Raw genomic sequence first — 18,157 nt, 5'->3', positions numbered from 1 at the left:
ATGTATGTCTGGAACAATTGGTCCAGGAAGCAAAATTTGATCAAGAATTTCTTTGTTTTTAGCTATGAATCAGAATAGCCCCCGACCACCTCCAAACCTGGCTCAACCCTGTCGTGTTACGGGATCCATGATTGTCATGTTCTGTGGTCATCAATGATCAATTATATTGGATAGCACATGTTGATGATTTTGAAAATTAGGAAAAGTACAGAAAGTTAGATTGAACTTTACTTCGGTCTTTGACACAGATGAAATGAATTTTAATGACACAACAAAAGCTCACCAGGACGGGTCTCTGCCACCACAGGACCAGCAAGTTCAGATGGCTTCCCAACTCCGGCCTGGTTCATGGCTCGGACACGGAACACGTAGCTGACGCCCTCCTTCAGACTTTGCACCTGGAAGAAGCAGGTGTAGAAACAATGGGCCATTCACGTCATTGAAACAGATGTGCTATTCCTCTGTAATGAGCATGTGGTCACTTGCCAGGCGTGCAGCGCTCGTGTTCTAGACCTGATCTTGTCAAAGACTCACACTTTAGCTTCAGACTTTATTCTCTCTGGACCACCTGTAGGTAGGTGAGGAATTTCCAAGACCCATTTTAACGCTGATGTTCTCTCCTGTCCGATAACTGAATGGCTACCAACATCAGAAACAGAGACTAGTGTGTATAAACTTTAAATGAATTAGCCACCTTATTATTTGGTCAAAAAGAAAAAATAGGCTGGGTGAAGTGGCTCAGACCTCTCATACTAGCCAGCCCTCTAATGCTAATTTTAAATAGAAAAATTAGCCAGGCATGGCAGTAGAAGCTTGTAGTCCCAGCTACTTAGGAAGCTGAGGCGGGAGGATTGTTTGAACCCAGGAGTTTGAGGTTGCTGAGAGGTACCATACCACTGCACTCTAGCCAGGTTAAAGAACAAGACTTTGTCCAAAAAATTTAAAAAAAGGAAAAAAGGAATTTTTTATAACCAATGGCATAATTTTTTTCCCCAAAATGTTGTGATGGAGATCCATATCCAAAATGTGATTTAAATAAAACAATGCTAGGATAAATTGATTTAATTACATGAAGTATCTGTGACCACGTATTTAAATGAGCTATGCATTAAAATTGTTAGGTTTTTAATCTAATTATTTAGTTGGACACGTATTGTGTTACAACAGAATGTCATTATTTGTGCAGTGATAGCTTTCCCTGGAGCTAATGGATTTTAGAAATGGATTTTAATCTTAAGTCGAGTTTGTATGTTAGTTGGAATGGGCCTCTTTACCTATCACCTGGAATAGCCTCCATTCATTTGTCAGTGCAAGCTATATGAAGTCAGATGTCTGTAACTCAGGGACTGCCTGTATTCTTACTTGAGTGTCTAGTCACTGGGGTGACAGAAGCACCCCTCCATTCTTCCATCATGGGGGCAATGACCACTGGCCTCAACTGCATCATGAATACGTAATCTAGATAACACATCTATTTTCCTTTTCTTGGATTTTTTTCCTTCCTTATAATTTCTGAAGGAACTGAATTCCCTTGCCTCCCCCATCCAGATCCCTTACCCCTTCCAATTACTCCCTTTTCACCACCTTGTCTCATTGGATTGTAATTACCAAAAAAGAAAAAGGAAAGTGAGGAAGTGTGAACTATGTTTGGCTAAATCCTTTGGGTTGAAAGTAATGCATCTTTGACGTTTTCTAGGAACGCCTAGACATCAGAAGCCAGAACCAAGTGGGTGCTTTCAGGAGAAACCAGATAGCCGGTTGTGTTCCGGCTGTGACCATGCAGCCTCCCACTGGGGGAGCTCTATCTTCTGTCCTTCTATACCTCCTAACATGTAAGTTTTTTTTTTTTTTGAATAGAAAACATCTGGAAGAATATGCCAGAATGGGTTTGGGAATTAGAGGATGTTTTTACTTTCTTCTTTATACTTTATGGTTTGAACTTTTTTTCAGAGCCTGTGTTAGTTTCCTAATCAGAAAAATAAAAAATTCCATTTTTACTTTAAACACTGTGGATAAGCAATAAGATTATTTCCTTATGGAACTTTGCTTCCAGGTTTGTTAGGTATACACTGAGGGTCTCTTTTTCTCTCTCCTAAATTTGCCTTTCTTCTTTTTCTTTTCATAAATGTGTGACATTAAACAAATTCTTCGCTGTGTTGAAATTCTGTTCTTTTTTCTGCGTTGTTGGTCTCCTTTGCTTGGCTTCTCATCCTTGTTTGTGTCACCTCAGTCAGGTCCAACCTCAGGTCCTAAGTCAGGTCAACCTCAGGCCCTAAGTCAGGTCCAACCTCAGACCCTAAGTCAGGTCAACCTCAGGCCCTAAGTCAAGTCAACCTCAGGCCCTAAGTCAGGTCCAACCTCAGACCCTAAGTCAGGTCAACCTCAGGCCCTAAGTCAAGTCAACCTCAGGCCCTAAGTCAGGTCCAACCTCAGACCCTAAGTCAGGTCAACCTCAGGCCCTAAGTCAGGTCCAACCTCAGGCCCTAAGTCAGGTCAACCTCAGGCCCTAAGTCAGGTCCAACCTCAGACCCTAAGTCAGGTCCAACCTCAGACCCTAAGTCAGGTCAACCTCAGGCCCTAAGTCAGGTCCAACCTCAGGCCCTAAGTCAGGTCCAACCTCAGACCCTAAGTCAGGTCCAACCTCAGGCCCTAAGTCAGGTCCAACCTCAGGCTCTAAGTCAGGTCCAACCTCAGGCCCTAAGTCAGGTCAACCTCAGGCCCTAAGTCAGGTCCAACCTCAGGCCCTAAGTCAGGTCCAACCTCAGGCCCTAAGTCAGGTCCAACCTCAGGCCCTAGTCAGGTCCAACCTCAGGCCCTTGGCATCCTGTGCGGTGGCAGATTGAGGACTTGCAAATCTTCATCCTGCCACATACTCCCAACACCACTATCCCACCACCAATATTTTATGCTGTTCTTACAGGTTTTCTTTGAATCTAGAGGGCTCCAAGCTCATCTGGACAGCCAAATGGCCTCTTAGGCTCTAGGCCTTCTCTGACTTTTCTTCTTCCTCATAGGAAATTTTGTCTGGAGGTCTGACTGGCATATGCTAAGCTGAGTCAATGGGATGTGGAGTGTAGCAGTTTATGGATATCTCCCCGTATTTACACTGTGAACAGTGACTATAAATGCCTCATCCCCAGAGCGTGCCTGACAGATGGCATGGACTTAGCCCTGGCAGCAGGTTGACAGGAGAGACCTTTTAGACCAGGTCTATTTTAAATGCCTTCCAATGTCCACCCTATTCTGCTAACAGACCAGGCTGGGAGAAAGCAGCAGGCAACTTTCTGAATGACCGTGGGGAAGTCACACTTTGTTCTAAGGAGTAACTAATGGAATTATATTCCCCACCATTTCTGAGGCCCTACTGTGGATTCAAGGTCTCCAGAGCCACTGCTAACAACAAAAGAAAACATTCTCTGGAAATTTCTATTTGGTACAAGGCAGAGATTCAGTGGCTACAGCAAAACAGTCTTTGGTAGACAGAGTTAGGAACTGGGTCATCTGTCAGGCAATGACCTGGATAAGAGGAGGACAAGGCACTCTGCTGCAGGTGAAGTGAGGCAGGTGTGATGGGCAGACTCTGCAATTACAGACTCCCTGATGCAATGCTAGAGACGGGCGTGACCGGACAGAATCTGCAGTTACAGACTTGCTGATGGAACACTGTAAAAAGAGAGCCCTCAAAAACAATTAGAGATAGGAATAAAAAAGCCACTTTTGGGGGCTGGCAAGCAGTAACGTTTTAAGATTGTGAATAACAAAAATGTAAAGTAGGTAAGTTGTGGCAAGGAGAGCTGCTGGGTGGTTTTCAAAGCCAGGCTAAGGAATTCAGGTTACATACAACCAAACTGCTCCAAGCCTCAGAAGCTCAGAGATTTTTCTCCAATTCCAGCCAGGGCCAATGGAATTTTACTGGGAGCCGGAACATGAAAGGGACCAACGCAGAGATATAATACTATGCTTGATCTTGCTAACTTTAAAGTTAATATGATTAATAGAGCAGTTTTCTGTTTTATTTATTTATTTATTTTGCTTTTTACCTTTTTATTAGTTTATTTATTTTTTTTTCATTTTCCCCTTTTAAAGGAAAGAATGGTTTTCTAAAACCATGAGCACCCTCTTACCTTCAGGTACAAGTTTTTAATAGCTGCCTTGTTGAGTCCTCGCCACTGGTCATCTTTGGCACTGGCCTCCTTCATGTCCACAAAGTAGCCAGTGACCGGTGTCCGCCCGGAGTGGACTGGAGGTTTCCAATGGAGAACTAGGGAGTTCTTCCTGACTTCACTGTACTTGACAGCTTGTGGTGGACCTGAGTGAGAGGGAGGCCAGGGAACAGAAATCGCATGTAAATTAGAAAACTAAAGGACATGTACATTTAGAGCCACATTTAAAGTCTGAAGCCTGAGTGTGATGCTGGTGTCCTTTATTGTTTTATTTATTCATCTTTTTTGAGACAGAGTCTCACTCTGTCACTCTGGGTAGAGTGCTATGGTATCATAGCTCACAGCAACCTCAAACTCTCGGGCTCAAGCCATCCTCTTGCCTTTGCCTCTGAAGTAGCTGCAACTACAGGTGCCTACTACAATATCTGGCTAGTTTTTATACTTTTTTAGTAGAGACAGCTCTTGCTTACGCTGGTCTCAAACTCCTGAGCTCAGCCGATCCACCTGCCGTAACCTCCCAGAGTGTTAGGATTATGAGGTGTGAGCCACCGGCCTTGCCTGGTGTCCCTGAGCTCAGCTGATCCACCTGCCGCGACCTCCCAGAGTGTTAGGATTACAGGTGTTGTTTTTTTTTAAATCTATTAATAGCATTCCCGTGAAAACAAATACCCTGTGGTCTTTTCATATCAAGGGTTCACACTGCTGTCCATCAGCCTAAGTCCTTCATGGGTGTGGGTGGGTAAAGCCACTTTATGGTGCCTCTCTAAGGCTGGATCAAAATTTCCTTCAGGCTGCCCTCAGCTTGTGTTAGTTGTAAGGACCTTTTATTGGAACAGACTGAGTTGGCTGCAGATTCAGTTTCAGATTACTTCTGAGTAATAATCAAAAAATTTCCCTCAATCCCAAATGGTATTAAGAAAGCAACTCTATCTGATGACATGTGAATATAGATGGTAATAGTTCTTTCAAAGGAAAAAGAAACAACTCCCAACTGAAGGGAAATCTTTCTCCTAAAGTATATATCCCACAGCCGGGGGGAAAAAGACAGCTTATGGTTTACAAAAAACTTTTACCAAAATAAATACGATCAACCCTAGGGACCCTGAATCAGTGCTAAATACTGACAAGTATTCTGTATTCATTCATCTCATTCATCCTTAAGACAAGAGACATCTTGACAGCCCCCTGAAGGGAGAAAGCCGGAATGTGCCTGGTGTGTCCATTATCAGGACAGTTCAGACTGCTGAGCAATTGCCCACATCATCGAATAGTCACCAGCCACTAGGCAGATATATATATATATATCTTTATTTTCTTTTTTCCTTTCCTTTAAAAAAAATAACAACTGAGGCTGGGCACAGTGGCTCACACCTGTAATGCTGGGAAGCCAAGGTCAGGGGATCACCTGGAACTCAGAAGTTCCAGACCAGCCTGATCAAGAGACCCTATCTCTATTAAAAATAGAAAAACTATCTGGGTGTTGTGGCAGATGTCTGTAGTCAGTCCTAGGCACTTGGGAGGCTGAGGCAAGAGGATCGCCTGAGCTCAAGAGTTTGAGGTTGCTATGAGCTATGATGACTCCATGGCCCTCTACCCAGGGCAACCCAGTGAAACTCTGCCTCAAAAACAAAAACAAACAGAAAACCCCAAATGATTTCTAAACAACCTGTTCAAATCACCTGAAGTGACTCATAGTGGCCTAAAAGCCAACTTGCACAAGCTCAGGCTCTATCAGGCCATGCCGTGGTGTGTTGCAATTGATGTTTCAATATTTGTTTGGCCCTTTACCTGCGCTTAACAGTTACAAATATACGTCATCCTTGTCTTCTGATGTCTGGTATGAAAACATATTTAAATATTAACACTGAATACCTCATGCTAACGTGGCATGTTCTGTTTTGCAAAGGACTTTTATGACCACTACCTTGTGGGGTAATGAAGTTTTTGAGAAATTGTGCTGTGAGATATGAATCAGATATCCTTTAAGAAGCAACAAGAGCAAAGATCAGAATGAATTTTAAATGTTCATTTGCACTGAGATCATGGGCCAATCTTCCACTGTGCAAAGGCTGGGCTGGGGGGGCTCTAGGAGTTACTTGGAACACAAACATGTGGAATTGAAACTCAGTTTTACTATCATTTAATAATTATCACAAGGCCGGGGGTAAGGGGCGGCTCACACCTGTAATCTCAGCACTCTGGGAGGCCGAGACAGGTGGATTGCTTGAGTTCAGGAGTTCAAGACCAGCCTGAGTAAGAATGAGACCCCATCTCTACTAAAAATAGAAAAACTAGCCAGGCACTGTGGCGGGCACCTGTAGTCCCAGCTACTTGGGAGATGGAGGCAAGGGGATTGTTTGAGCCCAAGAGTTTGAGGTTGTTACGAGCTCATTATAGTTGAGCTATGACGCCAGGGCACTCTTACCCAGGGTGACAAAGTGAAACTCAAAAACAAAAACGAAAGAATAATAAGAATTATGACAAAATTTTAGGTAAACATGAGGGCCCAAGAGAACTGTTTCCCCTTAAATGTTGACTGTGTAATATTTCAATGTAGTCTCAAGTTATGGATGCTGTTGGAAGAAGCTGCAGGGGTGGGACATATTGTCCAGTTTACCTGGGACAGCAATGGTCCACTCCTCACATTTGAAACACGCGCTTACTGCAGAAGGCAGGCCCAGCCCAGCGATGTTCATGGCCGCCACTTGGAACTGATACACCATGTTTTCCTTCAGGTTGCTAATCTGTGACATTGACAACATCCCAGATGGTGAGTGTTTCGGGTTTGTTTCTTTTCTAGCTGTTCAACATTTTATTTACCTATTCTGTCAGACACACCCAAAAGTGACCTTCAGTGAGTCAGACCCTTTTGTAATATCTTCCTGGGTGTGGGTGAAACCATGATCTGCTCGTAGCCAATAGAGCACGGCAAATGTATTGGAATATCAGTCTTGTGACTGTATTTTGTTGCTTTTTTTTTTTTTTTTTTTTTTGGTGCTGTGACTCAGATTCAAGCAGAGGTTGCTGAGGACATACATCAGTCCTATGATTTTGTCTCCTGTGATGGTACCATGTCATAGGCAAAGGAGAAGAAATTTTACCAAGATAATTAAGGTCTCTAATTTGCCCGGCTGATACCTAGGTGGTGAGCAGAAGACCAATCTATATCGTGCCCAGGGTCCTGATCCACAGACACTGTGATGTAACAAATGTGAGCTGTTGTAAGCCACAGAGTTTGCGGTAATTTGTTACGCAGCAATAAACAGCTAATGCATGTACAGGGGAAAATTAAGTTCCGTGCCAGGAATCAAAATATTCATATTCTTGTGGTATTTCTGCTCTTTACTGAGTGACTTCATATTTTCTACATCCTTCAGTAGGAACTGAGTTGTTGGGAGGGTAAATATATGTGATAAAATAATAAGTGTAAATACATTTGCAAAATCTGATGACAACTGTGATGGTCATTCCAGAAAAAGAGTTCCAAAATCACTTTGAGGGTGTCCTAGATGCTGGTGTCGGTAGCTGCCCAAGGGAGTTCTTGAAGGTGACCACGGTGACATTTAGCAATGAGATAGGAAGCACTTTTTCTATAATGAGTTTTGAATTTAATTTCTGACCTCGTATACATGTTGGAGTACATTTGAGGTTCAAAAGTTTTCAGGAGATAGCAAACTATAAAAATATATAAAATGGCTTAGTGCAGAGGAGCATGCCTGTAATCCTAGCACTGTGGGACGCTGAGGTGGGAGGGTCACTTGAGGCCAAGAGTTTGAGGATGCTGTGAGCTATGGAGGAGAATCCCACTGCACTCCAGCCTGGGTGACAGAGCAAGACTCTGTCTCGGGGGAGGGGGGGGAAGAATATATATAGTTGTTATATATATGTATATATAAAATATGACCTATAAGAAATGGAAAATATAGCAAGAAAAAAATAATGGTCATGTTTTACAGAAAATCACGTGCAAAAGAAGAGTGCATTTGTAAACTGACTGAAAGTCAGGACGAATTACAGAGAACACAAAGCAGAAAGTCACAAAGATGGGAAACAGGGAAAAGTGATTAATAGACATGGACGATACAGTGAGAATGTTTAATTAGCGTTGGAGGAGAACGGAGAAAATAATGAATTTGCAAGAAAATTTTAGAAGATAATGTAATTTTCTAGAAAGATCTTCTTGAAAAATTCAACTCAAAGATCGGAAAATTCTCCTCTTCCTCAATCCTAGGCAGATACATTTAAAAAAAAAAATCCCGGTGGCGCCTGTGGCTCAAGGAGTAGGGCGCCGGTCCCATATGCCGGAGGTGGTGGGTTCAAACCCAGCCCTGGCCAAAAAAACCACAAAAAAAAAAAAAAAAAATCCTATACCTGGACACATAATATTTTAACTACAGTACATCAAAGATAAAGTGAAAATACTAAAATCTGTCTAAGAAAAAAGACAAATGACCCCCCCAGTGAGCAAACAGACTAAGAGCTGACATGTCGGTGGCAACAGCAGGCCAGACAATGATGAATTCGATCTTCAAAGCACTGAAAGAAAATAACTACCATTATAAAATATTTTACCCAGAAAAATATACTTTTGAAGAATGGGGGGAAAAAAGATTATTTCCAGACAAACAAAAATTAAGAGTTTGCCCTTAGCATATCCACACTAAGGGAAATTCTAAAATATTTACTTTAGGTTAGAGTAAAATAATCTAACATAGAAAGTCAAAGAGGAGGAATAAAAAGCAAATAAAATGGTAAATATGTAGGTCAACTGAATCTATAAGACAATGATCACATTACTGACAGAATTTAAAGAAAGAATGAAAACACAGACACACAGAATACAATCTGGGAAGAGGTAAAGGGCTGAAGCATTTTAAGGCACTTCTGTTTCTGAGACAAGGATAAAGCGAATGTAAAAGCTTTAGACTCCCAGTGTGCAGATTCAGACTCACATGACACCCAGGGTGTCAAAACTGAAAATGTGTGAATATACCAAGGGTTGGCAAGGACTCAGAGCAATGGGAATTCTCATACTCTTCAGAAAACAGTATAGAATTATCTAGTAAAGTGCAAAATAAAGTGCAAAATAAACAAACTCCTGGACCCGGCCATTCCCTTTTTAGGTAAAAACCTGGAGGGACTTGTACACTTACGTACCAGCAGATATGTACAAAAATGTTCGTAGCTACATTGTTTGATATAGCTAAAAATGGAAAAATACTCCAATAGCAATCAGTAATTGAATGGAGCGTATATGTGAAATGGCTACATAATGGAACACCATATGGTAATGGAAAAGAATGAGCAAGGGATTCTGGGAGTGTTGGCAGGTGGTACCTTGGGCCTAGTGGTGATGCTCTAAGAAGGAAGTCATCAGCCACTTTCACAGGGAGACCCCTCAGGTGCCCTGATGTGCTCCAAGCAGGGAGTAGAGGGGGGAAAGCACCTCTTTATGGCTGTACCAGGTGGCACTTCACAGGTGGAGAGCTGTGCGCAGCCAACTTGCTCCTACATCCTTTGAACATTGCAAGTTAAAAATCCAGAGTCATAAAAAAAAAGGGCAGCACCTGTGGCTCAAGGAGTAGGGTGCCGGTCCTATATGTCGGAGGTGGTGGGTTCAAACCTAGCCCTGGCCAAAAACCAAACAAAAAAAAAATCCAGAGTCATTGGATCTCGGGACTCTTGAAGCCAGGAGCATATTGATTACAGATATTTTGAGAGACACATTCGGTTCACAGTAAGTACACATTTCATAGTAAATATACTAAGAAATTACTATGCTTTTGTGTATGCATCAGAAAACAGAAATCTTGCCTGGTTAGCCAGACTACTTGTGTTTACCACCACATATTATTGGAGAAACAACATGAATCCTTCAGAAAGGGCTGGGTGTGCCCATGCGTGGGCCTGCAAGCACGTCCTTGAACTCAGGACATGCCACACCAAAGAAAGTCGCACCGCTCACCTTGTATGCCTCTTCGCTGACAGCCTTGATGTTGGCTTCTTTCCATTTACCTGGTACTCCGTCAATGACCTCTCGATAGTTCACATAATAGCCAGTAATTTCTGCCCCTCCAGATTTATCTGGTTGTTTCCATCCCAGAACCATAGAGTCACGGAAACTTTCAAGACAAGTGATATCACAGGGTGGAGATGGGGCCGCTGTTGCAATATGAACAGATCATGAGTAGACAGAAACGCACTTATGATTTTTTACATAAACTTGTTTAAATTGGTGCCACATACGAGGGCGCTCGATCTTACAGTGTAAAAGTAAAACGTTAGGCTGCTCAGTAACTCGGCATCCAACTTGGTGTATGGGGAAAAAATGGACACACATTAAAAAGCGCCCTTCAATTATTATTCCAAAGGTAAAACGAACCTGCCCCAGCAAAATGGTAACAATATTCTGAAAAAAATACTCTTTTCCCCATAAGAAGAAATAATAATTTCTCCAAGTATATATTTTTGTTTCTTTATGTGGTCTTGTTTTTACTTGTTCCCTAAGGATAGTGGAATATATATATTTTTATTGCTATCCATATCCATATCTAGATATATGTCAATTTTTGCCTCAAGTTGCTTATTTAGAATTTCCATATATTTCCAAATCGTAAGCATACCCTTGCTAACATTTATAACTATACAGGTTCTCTCTACCTGTAACAATCTTATTCTGGAGCTCAGCTAAATGCTACCTTGAAAAACCATTTTTAAAAAAAACAGACACAATCTGCCACGTGACTTTCTCTTACTATATAACACTTTTTGTTGCATTATTTTTAACCTGATGTTGGAAAATTCTTCACATAGCACAAAATACTATACAGCTGTCACTGTATTTATTAGTGCCTAGCCAGAAAGATATTTGAAGACTATTTCAGAATTCCCTTCCCTTATGTGGCTTTGCTGATCAACTTTTCACTCAACTACTGAAATTAATAGTCTTCAATGAAGACAGGGGGGAGTGATGGAAAAAATCTAGTTAGATATTGCCGTCACATATAGTTAATTTTCTGAATTATTTGGATTCTAGAAGATAAAAGGAACTATCTCATTCTTCAAAAAATTCTCAGAACAATGAAGACTTTTAAGACATTTATTTCTGTCTTCCCCACTTACCAACCTCCTTTATTCTGTACATTTTAAAAAGCTTTCCCTTTTCCCCTCCCCTCTCAATTTCAGAACACTATTGAATATAAAGTTTCAAATTAAAACCCCCTCTCACTTGGGTTGAAGGGACAAATAAAAGTGTCAAAAAGTGGAGGAGGTTACAGAAGTTGGGGTGGGGTAGAGGTGAGGAAGGGAGGAAAGACATTTAAAATTTATCAGCATATGCTCATCATTTTGTTTTTATTTTATAAGAAAAACATTGTGTACTTTATGGGGGCAAGACATGATTGCAAGAGGGACTTTACCTAACGATTGCAATCAGTGTAACCTGGCTTATTGTACCCTCAATGAATCCCCAACAATAAAAAAATAAGTAAATAAATAAATAAAAGAAAAACATTGTGTCTAAGAATAGGTAAGCCACACGTATCGAATATTGGTAAGCAGTCTTAAATAAATCACTGCTGGGGATGTGGAGAGTGCATCAGAGGATATAGCTATCTCTGATTATAATGTCAATTTACACTTTTCATGGCTATCACTATGAAAGAGATATTTTTAGCTATTTAAATTAAACGCAAATAATCGCTTGCACAATCTAAGAATGAACAATGAAGTTAAAAAAAAAAAGTTAAAAAACATGACCTTGGTACACTGTCACCTCTTCGCGAAATCTTTTTCCTCTCTATGTACTGAACTTGAGTATTTGAAAGGACCTCACTCAGGCTAGGACCACTCATCCCTTCTTGCTCTTGGCAAAATGAGGGCAGAGGTGTGTGTGCCCCTCAGACCAAATTATTCTATCTTCACGAAGCTCCCCAAACAATGAGTACAAGCCGAACCCATACACAATCACTTTTACAGCTCATTAGATGAAAGTATTTCAAATGAACAGCTAGAAACAAAATTAAGATTGACACTGATGGAAGTGAACACAGATGAAAAATGTGACGCAGACGATGAGAGGTGGGGACACTGATGGAGACGGATGGAACAGGTTCACGTTTTCGACTCTCACCTAGGTTCTTCTTCTTTTTCAGGGGGCCAGACTTACTTTTCCCCTTGGGAGCTGCTTTCTGTGATGGTGGGGTAAGCTCTTCCTGAACTGTTTCACTTACTTTACTCACTTCTGTTTGGCCCAGGTTTGGGGAGCTACTGGGTAGTGAAGGTTTGTTAGGTTTGCTACCAAGCAAAGCATCTTTCTGGAAGGCTGGTGGAGAGGCTTCATGCACGCCCCGCCTGGGGGCTGTTAGTCCACCAGGCACATCGCTCAGGGCAGGCCACACTTCTGGAGACACTCCTCCCCCTACAATTGCCAGACAACAACAGGAACATGTTGAGCCCTGGACATGGTACCGATTGCTCTTACGTGATAGAACAAAGAGAAAAACATCTGGACCACAAGCAAAACGAAACCATCTTGGTTTAACGGAAATCACTTGGACTCTCGAGAAACATGGGAAGCATGCACTTCACGCAGGGTACACAGGGACATTTCAACTTCTCCTTATTCTGGAGAAAGGAGAAATGAGACCGACAACAACAAACACCACAGCTGGAACAGGAAACATTCTGATCTGCAGGACCCTAAGTGTTTTTAGTATATACAAGAAAAAGCAAATTTTAAGACATTTCTTGAAAGATAAAGCCCTACTATTCAACAGAAGGATAAAAAGGACCATAAAGTGCATGAGGGCATAATATTAAAGACCCTGATATATAACAGTTATGTACATGACTGTAATAGTAATAGTCTGTGCCTCCCAACCACGAAGAAACATGTCCACTATTGTCCATATTATAAAGAATGTTAAAAAGCAATATGAGATACTAACTCTAGGCTAGCTAGCAATAAAATGAAATAAAATAAAATTTACCATACCACAAATTTTATTTTTACTGTTCTAGCTGGGCCCCTTTTCTACTTTAGCTAAGATTGGGACATACATCACATACATACATATAAGGACTTTATTACTGGTGTTATTTTTTCGGTTACTTTGCAAGCAGAGATGAAACATATGATTAAGTGACCACATGTGACTTGCATGAATTTTATAGGCGTTTATAAGAAGCGTGTTAATGTGCTACTGGTGAAAACAAGCCAGGCTCTGGCCTAGATTAGATGGCTCATAGGTACAAGGTGATCTGTGTTATGGGTGACACACCACTCCATGGAATTGGGATGGCCGGTCACAGTCCCAGGATGAGCACGAATTTAGGATGGAGTTTCACACAATGGGAAATATCTTAGGAAACTCGGGCTGATGAAGATGAAAAGGCTACAGATGTGCAGAATCTGGATAAGTGATGATGATCTGTGAAATGCCAGCTATGGAAGGTTAGATGTCACCTAGAGTCAGAACAATGATCATCTCAGGATGGAATCATGGAGCAATATTAGAAGCTTTAAACAGTTTCTGGAAAGGATAGTATCTTCCTTTACAGCCTTGAAAAATTTGCTTTTTCCTGCAAAGTTATGCATCAGGAACTTACCAATAGCAGCTTTGACTTCAATAGCTTCTGAATCCTGGGAATATTCACTAAGTCCGGCTGCATTGACTGCTCTGACCCGGAAAATATAACTCTGACCCGTCACCAACCCATGGCAAGTAAACCTAAAAGGAAAGAAAGTTTTAAAAAGCTTTCCCAGGAAGAAAATTAGAGAAGATGATTGTTAGTTGAACTAAGTGACCTGGCTTTATGAAAATAATTCATTTTTTTTTTTTTTTTGTAGAGACGGAGTTTCACTTTATGGCCCTTGGTAGAGTGCCATGGCATCACACAGCTCACCGCAACCTCCAACTCCTGGGCTTAAGCGATTCTCTTGCCTCAGCCTCCTGCGTAGCTGGGACTACAGGCACCTGCCACAACGCCTGGCTATTTTTTGGTTGCAGTTCAGCCGGGGCCGGGTTTGAACCCACCACCCTCGGTATATGGGGCCAGCGCCTTATCGACTGAGCCACAGGTGCTGCCCGAAAATAATTCATTTTTTAAAAAGAAAAAAGGCTGGTGTAGTATCTCATGCCTATAATCCCAGCACTTTGGGAGGCCAAGGTGGGAGTATAGCTTGAGGCCAGGAGTTTGAAACCAGCTGGAGCAACGTTGCAAGACCCCCCTCTGTGCAAAATCTTAACAGTCCTGTACCCACCCGTGTTTTATTTTTGTGTGTTTTGTTGTCCTGCATGAATAAAATATACCAAGAAAACCATCTGGGATGTGATGTTAAAGAAAAAAACAGTCAGGTGTGATGGCCCCATAGTCCTGACTAATTGGGAGGCTGAGGCAGGAGGATCTCTTGAGACCAGGAGTTTGAGTTTGTGGTGAGCTATGATTATGCCACTGCACTCCGACCTAGGTGACAGAGTGAAATAGGCAAGGCAATCATTAAGCCCAGGAGTTTGAGGTTGCTGTGAGCTATGATGCTACGGCACTCTACTGAGGACAACAGAGTGAAACTCTGTCTCAAAAAAAAAAAAAAGAAAGAAAGAAAAGAAAAAGAAAAAAGTCAAGGAAGGAAAAGGATTCAGGTTTCAGGTAACATTGGCACTCTAGACTAGAAGGCAACTGAGGCAATTTTCTAAACTCTGTCAAAAAATGAGAAGAGCTGTTTTTTCCCCTGAATACTTATCAATAAAATGGGAATAAAAATCCCTACATAATAATTTTCATTTAAAGAGTAGCTATAAATTATATAAAGCATCTGTAATAGGGCCTGACCTATATGAGGTATTTAATGAATAAATATATGAGGTATTTGGTAAATAATAGGTGGCATTAATAACAATATTAGGGGATATTCCAGGTACGCTCTTCTGTCTGTAAGCAAGGCTCTGACTGCTCCTTATGACGATACTCCTGTCTACGTCTCCCTACATGCCACAGCAGGTACAATTACTTGAAAAATTATATTAGAATCTGAATTGGATTCCAGAATTACCATTTAGAAATAAAGATCCAATAATTAGGTGTGAATCCATGGGCAGAATCACCCATAAAACCTCCTGTCTCTTTAATAGCTGTTATGGCTATAAATAGCTGCTTCCTGAATCACTGTGACATTTGAATCCATCTGAGCACTGTAACCACAGAAAATAACAAGTCTGCTAATGACTCCAGTACTATTAGTGTGTTCAAAAATTGAATAAAGGCAGCCATGATCTAAACTGGTCCTGCAGTCCTTAGGGTCTGCTTGGTTCAGGGGATACTTATTCATCTCTCAGCGTTCCAAACACCCGGCTAGGCATTATGGACCCGGAGATGATGAAGATGAAGATGGTGCCTGCCCTCCAGCAGCTGCTGTATGTGGAGAGGCAGACACTGCCCACTCTCCACCAGTGTTAAGTAGTCCCAGGAAAATGCCAGAGAACTCAGTCAAAAGGAAATGCACCAACTTGCTGTATGCCTCTTGTCAAACACACCGCTTTCTCCCATTAGTCAGTTTGAGCTTTCTCATGTTCTGCAAAAGAACCAACTCATCTTATGGGGTCTTGGGACTCAGAAGTGGCCGAAGCAAGAGACTGCCTAACAAGCCTGTTTGATAATTTCTGGAGGGAAGTTCCTCCTCTCCGGTTGGTCCTAAATCAAAGGAGGCTCAGAGTTAGGGTGCCAGGCAGACCTCACCATCAGTTTGCAAAGCTGGCTGATAAAACAGTAGAAAGCAAGAAAAAAACAAAACAAACAAACAAAAAACCCTCTTTACATTAGAAATAGGTAGAAAGAGGTGGCAAAGTATTTCTTTCTTTCTTTCTTTGTTTTTTTTTTTTTTTACTTTCTTTCTCTTCTTTTCTTTTCCTTTTTTTGAGACAGGGCTTCACTCTGTTGCCTTAGAGGGCCCTGGCGTGTTACCATATCTGCCTGCAACTTCAAACTCCTAGACTCAAGTGATCCTCCCGCCTCAGTGAAACTCCTGAGTAGCTGGGACTATAAGCACAGATCACCCCACCCAGCTAATTTATTTTTAGTAGAGATGGAGTCCTGGTCTTGCTCAGGCTGGTTTCAAATTCCTGAGCTCAACAGATCCTCCCGCCTGGGCCTCCCAAAGTGCTAGAATTACAGGTGTGAACCACAGCACTTGGCTCAACTTTTTGTAATTTTTTTTTTTTTTTTTTTGGTAGAGATAGGGTCTCACTCTTGCTCAGTTCTGAATGTCTTTGTTTTGGTGTTTTTTATGTCTTCTTATCACTGTGTTTAATCATGTTGATATCCAGAATTTGTAATATGTTGATACATTTTTCCTATTGACTTAAAATGCCTGGGCAATTTATATTAAGTAGGACCTATTCGATCCTTAGAATCTAGGATCACATTGCATGAACAGAGGGGTTTAAAAAAGAAATAGCATAAAGGCAAATAATCAGAAAAGAATTATCACATGAACTCTTCCAACAGCTGACATTATGTGTTTTTAAGTGTTTAACATCACAGTTATAGAATATTTCAATTGGAAATTCATCTGGGCATTTGAAGTATAATAAAACATCTTTTATTTATTATTATTATTATTATTATAATTTTGCAGTTTTTGGCCGGGGTCAGGTTTGAACCTGCCACCTCTGGTATATGGGGCCAGCGCCTTACTCCTTTGAGCCACAGGCGCCACCCAGTACAGTGTCTTTTAAAAATCCCCCTCCACTGGATGTCCGTGCAGCCGTCGGGCCCCCCTCCACACCCGCTCAGTTACCGGGAGCCCTTCACCGGGTTGTTGTTGCAGGGCTCCCACTTGCCGGAGCCCACGGCGCTCGCCTCTAGGTAGTACCCGACCAGCTCCTTAGCATCTTTGGACTCCTCCCAACTAACTACCACGGAGGTATCTGTGTTTCTGCTCGGGATGATTTTGGTGGGGGCCTTGGGGATATCTGAGAAGGAGGAAATTAGTGATCAGACTCAGGGTGGTTGTAAAGAATTCATTCTTATCACACATGAGTAGAAACCTTACACCCATAACTACGTCAAATGTATAATTTCTTTATTTTACAATGTATTTGTTAAAGCAAAAAAATAATTTTAGGTTAGTTTGGGATCACAATGAGTGCAATGATTAACTATCCATGAATTCTAGAGAAAACCCATTAGCAATATTGTTGAAACTCTAAGAAAAGTTTTTCAGAAACAAAAACAGTGAGTTTTTGTTTAACGTAAAGGCCAAGTACAGCCATCAAATACATTTATAATACGAAGGAAGACTGTCCCCATTTTTACTCTGATACTATAGATGCATATTACCATACAAATATGTCTAACGTTCTTGCCTTGAAATTTTCTCTTGAAGTAGAGTAAGTTTACAGTTACTGAACCTAACTCTACACTTACCAAGCTTGTCCCCTACCACGGTCACCTCCGTTGCCTCCGAGGGTTCCCCAACTCCTGCGGAGTTAGAACAGCGGACGCGGAAGCAGTAGGATTTCCCCTCAGCCAAGTCAAACAGAGCAAAGCGGGGAGACTTCACTGGGAGCTCCGTGTTCACCCGCTGCCAGTTTTCTGTTCCTGCTTCACACTGCAGGAGAACAGGGAAAGCTGGTGAAGGGCAGCAAGTACAAACCCAGCTCTGGGCCGGGCGTCTCCGAGTGTCGGCCACCAACGTGCTGCCCCTGACGCAGCTGGACTGCAGAAGAGATGTGGAGGAAATCTGGAGATGTGGATGAGGCCCTGGAGTCTAGAGGAATCTCTGATCAAGGACGGCTTTGTATTTTTTGACAAACATGCTACTTTAATGCTTCACTTCCTGGGTTAACTGAGATCATCCATCTATTTAGAGAAGTCTTTATTTTGAGGATAGTTTGGGGTCAGGTATTTTTCTAATTCTTAGGGTAGGTAATAAATGCTACTTATTGTGTTTGGTACTTACATCTTCATTTCATTGTTATAAATTATATTATTTT

General features: G+C 41.6%; 1 protein-coding gene across 2 annotated transcripts in view; it reads right to left on the bottom strand.

The window, feature by feature from the left end:
* Positions 1-18,157, bottom strand: part of MYOM1 (myomesin 1) — a 148,376-nt gene that overhangs the window by 47,511 nt on the left and 82,708 nt on the right. The window contains exons 15-22 of one of the 2 annotated variants that reach the window (XM_053571704.1): positions 17,589-17,772; positions 16,960-17,134; positions 13,773-13,894; positions 12,295-12,582; positions 10,129-10,325; positions 6,781-6,907; positions 4,125-4,309; positions 284-398 (exon numbers count right to left, since the gene is read on the bottom strand). In XM_053571704.1, coding sequence (XP_053427679.1) covers positions 284-398; positions 4,125-4,309; positions 6,781-6,907; positions 10,129-10,325; positions 12,295-12,582; positions 13,773-13,894; positions 16,960-17,134; positions 17,589-17,772 — 1,393 coding nt within the window. The remainder of the gene's footprint in view (positions 1-283; positions 399-4,124; positions 4,310-6,780; positions 6,908-10,128; positions 10,326-12,294; positions 12,583-13,772; positions 13,895-16,959; positions 17,135-17,588; positions 17,773-18,157) is intronic. The other variant, XM_053571702.1, reaches the window with a different exon arrangement.

Source organism: Nycticebus coucang, chromosome 19, assembly GCF_027406575.1.
Source record: "Nycticebus coucang isolate mNycCou1 chromosome 19, mNycCou1.pri, whole genome shotgun sequence".
Classification (NCBI taxonomy): Eukaryota; Metazoa; Chordata; class Mammalia; order Primates; family Lorisidae; genus Nycticebus; species Nycticebus coucang.
The sequence above is the reverse complement of the archived record's forward strand: the minus strand, read 5'-3'. Positions and strand labels throughout refer to the sequence as shown.